Consider the following 8,539-nt stretch of genomic DNA (forward strand, 5'->3'; position numbering starts at 1 on the left):
TTTTATTCCTGATAGTTGCCCATGTGGGATTCGATAGTTAAATTGATGGGATTTCTTGTTGTTCTATCAATAAACTTGATGGTTATACATGATTCTTGATCTATTGGCAAAATTGTAGTAAGGTCCTAAAATTGATGGAATTTCTTGTTGTTCTATCAATAAACTTGATGCTTATACAGATTCTTGATCTATTGGCAAAATTTTACTAAGGTCCTACCGGGAGTCGAACCCAGGTCGTTGGATTCAAAGTCCAAAGTGCTAACCACTACACCATATAACCTTTTCAATGATTAATCTATTGAAAATAAATTGTTTGCGCTTTTCCTTTTTTCATATTTTTTTTAAAACAATGCCATATGAGTTAACATAAATAGTACAAGTAGATGACATTGTACTTGTAGATGGTTGAAATTCTAATAATGTAATAATTACTGTTTCCCTTTTGAATTCCATTGATGAACTTCTTGATGCTTTACCTTAAAGAGTTGCAATGTTGGGGGTATAGGTATTTTGGAGGGAGATGATGTAATTTTTTATTTTTATATATGGTAAATGATTGAAACGATGAATATTTATAATAATGTTGAAGATGATAAGTGTGGGTGTATGAATGAGGCGATGGTTTTTGAGTTAATGGGTGTTTATGGAAGTTAGTTAGAGGTTGGATTTAAGTCTCACGTTTTGCAAAATTAGTACCGAATCATTTACACGACCATGCTCCATAACACTATTTTATTATCACACCATATTTTCCTTCCTTCTTTTTAATGTAGTTAACCAACATCCATGTGTATACTCTAATTATATCACATCTATTTGAAACTTCCCGAGTTAATCAATTCCATTTTATTCAAAGTAAAATTGATTAACAAAAAAAAAACTCATAAAAATACAATTTTGCGGGTTTCCTCCTACACAACTCTTTTTTTAGATCCAAAGCTGGACAATTGAGTCCTCAGTCTCTTTTTCATAGAGCGGGGGCTAGGCATATTACAATGAAAAGACTCAGTCGGGAAAACAAACAACATCTGCAGGGGACACGAATAAATCAAGATAAAACTGAAATACTCGACTCGTGCAGGGGAAAAACGATTTCACTACGGAAATGCGCACTCAACTCAACTGGGGAGAAATAAAATTTCAACACAGGAGGAGCATAAATCTATTATCTACTACCTGTTACTGGGTGAGGAGATAATAAAAATTCTGACAGAGAGGACATCCGTCATCGGTTAGGATGAACATATCAAGGATGACTCGCTGAGGGAAAGCCAGAGGGGAATATTGATTACCGGTTACTGGGTAAGAATAACCTTGCTGGGGAAAACTATAGAAAATAGGATTTACAACTACCAGTTACTGGGTAGAAAACCAAAGGTAAGAGTATTCGTCATCGGTTAGGATGAACATATCAAGGATAAACTCGACAGGGAAGAAAATCCGTCATCGGTTAAGATGAACATATCAAGGATAGACTTGCCTGGGGATGTCAAGGAGGATACCCGTCATCGGTTAGGATGAACATATCAATGATATACCAACTGAACAACAAAAGGGGGAATTACATCTATCGGAAACTGGATAGAAGACCGTCGAAGAGAAAAATCCGTCACCGGTTAGGATGAACATATCAAGGATTCACTCTGCGAGGGGACAAAGTAGGATTTACAACTACCAGTTACTGGGATGAACACTAGCGGAACTAAAAATATTTGAATACGAAAGAGACTAATCTTTTTTTAGTTCACTAATATTTATCAAGATCAAAAGAGTATTAGAAAAAATCAAAGACACATGTGATTTAAAAATTTAACATTTTATAGTTTTTTTTTTACTTATGCTCCATATTTGTAGTGCCACTAACTAAAATGATTAATTTTACAAATTCACAATCTCTAGTTGTAATGCACGTGTAGGTAATGAAAATGAAAATACTGTGAGAAGGAGAAAGAAAAGTCTAACATAGGATACTGTGTACACCCGAAGTCATGGTGAGATTTTGTAGGTCACGATGTTTCGGCACGTAGGACTAGATTTTGACTATAAATACCCATTGTACAATCCATTTTAAGACGCATACTAATTTAAATAATGGTTCCTTTATTAGAGTAATTATTTAAAGCATAAAGAGAATCATACTTGATAGTTATTAACTAATTTTTTTGACTAGATTTTAGGTTCGACAACAAGTTTGGCACACTCAATAGAAGGGTACGACTAATATTATTGAAAAGTTCAATTCGTTTCACAGTTACGACTTGAATATACATTTATGCTATGGTGAAAATATCACTAGAATAGACGAACCATAAACTTCAACATAAAAAAGCTAACTCTCATAGACCTAATGATCAACCATAAACTTTGGGAATGCCAACATTTATGCCTTCCCTAGTGTTTGTGGAAATGCTTCAGTTGATCCACTTAAATAATCTGTGATAAATACTTCATCCTTCATCATACATTAAAATGATACATGACATCATGTATAAGGTCACACAGCAACTAGTTGACATTGTCAAAGCCACAATTCACAATGAAGTCAATCAAGCAGAAAGGTGGAGATGAAGCACATCAATTCTAGAGGCAACTATGTCACCTCGACCAATAAGGGAGTACAAGGATACTACAGTTAGATATATGTTATATTGCAAAGTTAACCTATCATAAAATATAAAAAATGAACTTCTATGGTTCAGTCAAATTCTATATCACAAGTGTCTTTTTTCCCTACAAATTCTCATCTTAATACTATCTCCATGGATAAATCTGGAGGAAATCAATGGTAAATGATACAAGTAATAAAAATAATCTTTAATTCAGACATTTACATATTCTTATTATACCTCTTGAAGTAGTATGAAGAAACGATATAACACAAATTTTTCCATATGAAAACACTCTACTGGAGAACAATATATTGTATGTTGGAGGACAAGATTTTGACCTAATAATAGGGGCCCAAAGAATTTGTTTTTTATCATTAGAATCAAAATCAACAAGGCTATTACATAGTACTAGTATGGACCTAATATACCTAACATAGTCTTGTTGGATTTAAATTTACTAAGGTCAGCCGGTGGTTATGTGGAAGAATAAACATGGATTACCATTCCACCTTATCATTATAATACTCCAATTGGACCAGGAACTCCTATGAGAAATCTTAGAGTCTAATAAATAAAATCAATAGGGAAACATTTCCCCTCAGATTCAACTTGAACATTGTTACCAAAAATTTCTAGAAAATATGTGTCGCCAACCAGCTACAACTAAGGTTAGACCTCATGAATATAAATTGTTGGATATTAACCTCATAATTGATATAGAATCATTTTATAATACACTTGAAACCATGGATAGGCTTATGCATATAAAACCTTATTTTGTAGTTGTTTTATTTATCTTTAATAATATTATCTTTCACTTTGCATTTTTTCTTTCTATCTAACTATATCAAAACACAGGAAACAATGAAAACATGTTTTTCTAATATATTTTCTTGTCCTCAAACTGAATTTACGGGAGTTGATATTATATTTAAATCAATAAGTAGATGAATTAGCTGCAAATTTCATTCAAGATTCGGAAAGAAGATGGGGAATAATTTATTCAATTACTTAATATTTAGTATGCTTTCATGGTTATAAGTGGTATGCACCATCAATTAAAGAAGAAGTTGATAGCATAAGCCCACACAAATCTTAATGAATTAGATTATAGGGAAGTACACATTAAACAATTCATTAAGAAAAATAAAATAAGTATGTAAATCAAGGAAGAGACATACCCCTTATTTTCATTATTGATAAGAAGGAATCTGACTAGAATATGTCATCTGATTCAATGACAAATAAATTAACACCTGATGTCCTTAAGGGTAAAATATACTAGTGTATTTCCTATAGGATTTCTAAATGGAAATCCATAAGTTCGTTAGAGGGAAATGTTGATTACGTATATAACATCAACAAAGTTTAGGAAAATATGCGACTATTTGCTTAAGGATAATAAAATTCAGATGTTAGTAGTCACAAGATTCCTTCCCTCAAGGAAATTAAAGGTAAGAGGAAATGTAAATTGAAAATTTGAAAAATCATTCAATGCATAACTTTATAGTCCTTAGAAAATGCATCCAGAAGGATATCGGGAAAGAAAATTCAAATTATTTGTTAAGGGATGTTGATATAACCATATATATACATATTTTTTCCTAGCCATGACTATGGATACGTTATATTTATATGAGTTAGGAAGAGGAAATGGTCAATACACCTAGTATGGAAGTTGAAAGTCAAGTTAACCTAACCTAGATAAGTAATCAGGCCTATTGATAGAACATTTATGTTTGATATACTAAAGGAACCACCTATGTTGATTCATGATAATTCAAGACTAAGAAACTGTTGGAATATTGGGAGATTTTCACATGAGTCATTGTATGTGAATAAGTATTCAAATGATTTTGTAAAGTACAATTATAAAACTGTGTGTGTGTGCGTGCGTGCATATGCGCGCGTGTGTGTGTGTGTGTGTGTGTGTGTGTGTGTGTGTGTGTGTGCGTGCATGTGTGTGTGTGTGGGGGGGGGGGGGGTTGGTAATGAACCTATTCGTATCGAAAATAAGAAAGCGGATAGTATTACAATGGAGAACAACATGAAATTTCTAAAATTGACAATCCTCCTAAAGGAAATGAATTGTCAATTAAAACTGGAAATTAGACTCCATGGGATTACACCTATGGAAAGAGGGGAAAATAATAAGTAGATCCCTCTAGAATAAGAAATAAACCCTATAAATAATTTCAAAATCTATAGACAAGGATATCCTTAAATACAATTAGAGAGGAATAAGCCCAAAATTCAAATTTTCAATGACTTGAAGCATTTCATGTACTTGATAAATATGTACAAGGGCCTAAAATTCTAGAAATGAATATGAAAGAACTTAAAACACATGGTGCAAGAAATGAAATATAAAATTGATATCCTTGATCGATAAATAATTAGAGTCGAGAAAATTTGAAATACATCTTAATTACCAAGAAGACTCATCCATAGAAGTCTTGATTTCATAAATGCACATATAAATGTCCAAACATGCATTTTATCATTTTTCATTGATAAATCAGAGGTTCTTCATTTGATGTATTGTAAAATAAGTTAATAAATGTCTTATGTATTTAACGGATTTTTCACACTTATCAATGGTTAGTTGATGGCCAAGAATGTCGATTGGTTTGAGTAATAGTGGAAATAAAAATGATAATAATGCCTTGAGATACTCGTATCTCACAATGATAGTCTAATTATTGTTATTTATTTCTGATTATTATGGATAAAAATATTTAAATGATGGATATCACTTATTTTTTGATATCATAAAATGTATCTTCAACTATTTGACATCCACTTTCATGATGAGTATATAGAAAAGTGTTAGTGTCTTCTTTTAATAAAGTGACCCTGAGAAGGAATCTTATTAAATTAAATATAGGTCTCTGGATGGTTATTACTATTTTCATCCCTTAACTATCATATTTAGTCTTATAGTTGAGATATTAAGGTTTCTCATTTCGATTGCTCACCCGATTATCCAAGATTAGGTAACTATTTATTTGTAATATTGTAATTTGATAAGACATAATTGAACTTATCCTTCCAGTCCTCTGATTTTTTATAGTGATGCAAAAAGTGTATTTACAATATCAAAATATGATAAGAATAAATTAATATATTTTACCTGAAATTAACAAGAGCAAATTAGTTTTATGAAGACTTATAATTTGAGTCCCCACTATCGTAAGATAAAGGACTACTCATACATGATAAATATTTAAAAAAATCAAGTAAATTAAATCATAAAATAAAGAAGGGATAAAGTAAATAAATGATTAAAACTAACTTAAATTGTATTTTGCGGAAATGTTGTGAAAGCTATAACAACAAAAATAATAATAAACATAAGAAAACACAAACGATTCTAATAAATTAAAATAAACTAGACTTTTTTGATATGATTGATTGATAATTGGTACATATACTCCCAAATTTCTGCCCTTTTATAGCTAAGATACCATAAGTATACAATTATTCATATGTGATTACATTAAGAAGCTTTAACACAACAATTTCAAACTATGATCGTGTAGTACAACACAAGATGACCCTATTTCCTAATTAAATATATATTTTAATCTTGAGTTTTGAGATTCTTCATATTTTTCCTTAAAATTTTTGAAAGTATTCAATCAAAGCAACACTACGCCAAAAAGGTTTTTTAACAGCGCATCTTAGACAGCGCTTTTAAAAGAAAGCGCTGTCTAAGGTTAAAATAAAAATAAAACACGGAAAATGTTCTAAAAAAATAATGAAAGCGCTGTCTAAGGGGGGGTCTTAGACAGCGCTTTTAGAAAGCGCTGTCTAAGACCCCCCCTTAGACAGCGCTTTTAGAAAGCGCTTTTAAATATAGACCTTAGTCAGCGCTTTTGAGAAAGCGCTGTTTAAAGTCTTTCAATTAAAAAAAAAATTAGAACAATCAGGTTTAGGTTTAAGGTTTGACCGGGTAGACATATAACAATCAGGTTAGGGCTTCTCATCCTCTACCAAAAATCTGAGCGAGAAGGTTTCCAGTGCGTGCGGCTTCACCAAATCCCTCCTCCGCAATTCCACCGTGGCTGAACAAGTAACTTCTTGTTGCTTCGTTTTTCGTTTTTTCATTCTGCTATGTTTCGATTTTCCATTGATGTGTATTTTTTAATCTGTTACAGATTGAGAAGGCTTATCTCAAACAACCCAAAGTGTTTTTATGGTATATTCAGCACTTCATATCTCAATGTGTGTTTTGTTTTTAACTGTGATGATTGTTGATCCATATTTGTTTGTTGTTTTTGCTCAATTTCGTAGCTCGAAGAAATCTGGTAAGGGGAAGAGGCCCGGTAAAGGTGGAAATCGCTTCTGGAAATCTGTTGGTCTTGGATTCAAGACCCCCAAAGAAGCCATCGAAGGTTCCTTTCTCTCTGTATTTATATATCTCAGTGTTTGTATATATATGGAGTGTCTTCGAGAGTGTGTTGATGTTTGGTTTTGAATGTATAAATGTAGCCTTTTGAAGGAGATGAGTGATGAACACACTTTGATAGCGAATTGATGCAAATCAAAATTAGAGAAAGATAGAAATAATGCAATAGAATACTACTAGAGCATTTTGGATTTGTGTAGTGGATGCTTAATTACATCTCTATATTTTTCTATGATTTCATACTTGTGAGGTTGCCAACTCTGTTTTTGTTGTGTGTTTTGTATTGTATTCCTATTGGAAGTATTGAGGTCTCGGGTCTCTATGATGTGCTTAGAAATCCTCAATACTTGTTCAAGTTATTAGGTGTTGCTTTTTAATGAATGGTTTTGGTATCTATTTTGAAAGAATTGGTATATATGTGGGGCAAATGTAAATGCTTGTATCTTGCTTCATGAAAGTGTTAATTGCAAACAGAATAATGGTCTCAATATATAGAGGCAGACTATTCTTAATATATCTCTGTATGATTATATGGTTATGGTTATTTTATTTCTGCTTCTAATACAGAAATGACCTTTGAATTTCAAATACAGGAACCTTTATTGACAAGAAGTGTCCATTCACTGGCAATGTTTCCATCCGTGGTCGTATCATAGCCGGAACCTGTCACAGTGCCAAAATGAATCGGACTATTATTGTCAGGAGGAATTATCTTCACTTCATTAAGAAATATCAGAGGTATTCTCCTTTAATGGCATGCTCTTCATTTTTAATTTGCATGCTTGGATAAACATAATTTGTAAAACCTTTTTCCTTACGTGCTCTACTTAGGTATGAGAAGAGGCATTCCAACATTCTAGCTCATGTGTCACCTGCCTTCCGTGTTAAGGAAGGTGATCATGTCATTATTGGTCAATGCAGGTGAAACTCTAGCAGAATTCTATCATTTCTGTATTAACCCATAGATACTTTTATTTTAGTATATTATCATATAGATATTGGTATATGTATGTGTGTGACTAAGCCTTTACTTGTGCCACTTCTATAGGCCACTCTCCAAGACAGTGAGGTTCAATGTATTGAAAGTCATCCCAGCTGGATCATCCAGTGGTGCAAAGAAGGCATTTTCTGGCATATGAGATTTGGTTGGCACTCTTAGTATAGAGATTTTATCATCTATGTTGAAAGTAATTCCCGATTTCTGTATGGTGAAGTTCTTATCAGTTTTGGTAATTTTTGTTTGCTTTTGAAGTTCTGTACTGTGATTTGATAAAAGATATTTTAATTATGTTTATTTTACTGGGCATGATCTTATTTTGGTTATTGAATACTAGTTTCAAATATTTTGAATTTTGGACAGAAAATTCCCCCTAAATTACTGTTTAGTATTTTAAACAAGTCTATGTGATCCAACATAGAACCTCAGTTTACAGAACCCATTACCCAACCTTATCAAATTTCAATGGGTTGGGTTCTTCGACGGATTTTCAATTTTGTTGTCAAAACTGTCCGATCCGTT

At 32.3% G+C, this 8,539-nt stretch overlaps 1 protein-coding gene and 1 non-coding gene across 2 annotated transcripts; one reads left to right on the forward strand and one right to left on the reverse strand.

The window, feature by feature from the left end:
* Nucleotides 1-208: 208 nt before the first annotated feature.
* TRNAQ-UUG (transfer RNA glutamine (anticodon UUG)) lies at nt 209-280 on the reverse strand. The gene has a single exon. It is a non-coding gene; the product is annotated as a tRNA-Gln (tRNA).
* A 284-nt stretch (nt 281-564) lies between these two features.
* On the forward strand, nt 565-8,320 carry LOC127123785 (40S ribosomal protein S11). The gene is made up of 6 exons (XM_051053973.1): nt 565-621; nt 6,770-6,810; nt 6,906-7,006; nt 7,614-7,758; nt 7,852-7,941; nt 8,069-8,320. Exons 1-6 carry the CDS (start codon nt 565-567, stop codon nt 8,157-8,159), a joined length of 525 nt encoding a protein of 174 aa, XP_050909930.1. The 3' UTR covers nt 8,160-8,320.
* The last annotated feature ends 219 nt before the right edge of the window (nt 8,321-8,539 follow it).

This window comes from Lathyrus oleraceus, chromosome 2 (genome assembly GCF_024323335.1).
Source record: "Lathyrus oleraceus cultivar Zhongwan6 chromosome 2, CAAS_Psat_ZW6_1.0, whole genome shotgun sequence".
In the NCBI taxonomy this organism is placed as follows: domain Eukaryota; kingdom Viridiplantae; phylum Streptophyta; class Magnoliopsida; order Fabales; family Fabaceae; genus Lathyrus; species Lathyrus oleraceus.

Excerpts from the sequence above, each read along its gene's own strand:
- LOC127123785 (XM_051053973.1), top strand. The coding sequence starts at position 565 with ATGAATATTTATAATAATGTTGAAGATGATAAGTGTGGGTGTATGAAT. Across the intron at positions 622-6,769 it reads GGTGTATGAATGAGGCGATG|ATTGAGAAGGCTTATCTCAA; the intron begins GTTTTTGAGTTA and ends AATCTGTTACAG. Across the intron at positions 6,811-6,905 it reads CAACCCAAAGTGTTTTTATG|CTCGAAGAAATCTGGTAAGG; the intron begins GTATATTCAGCA and ends TCAATTTCGTAG.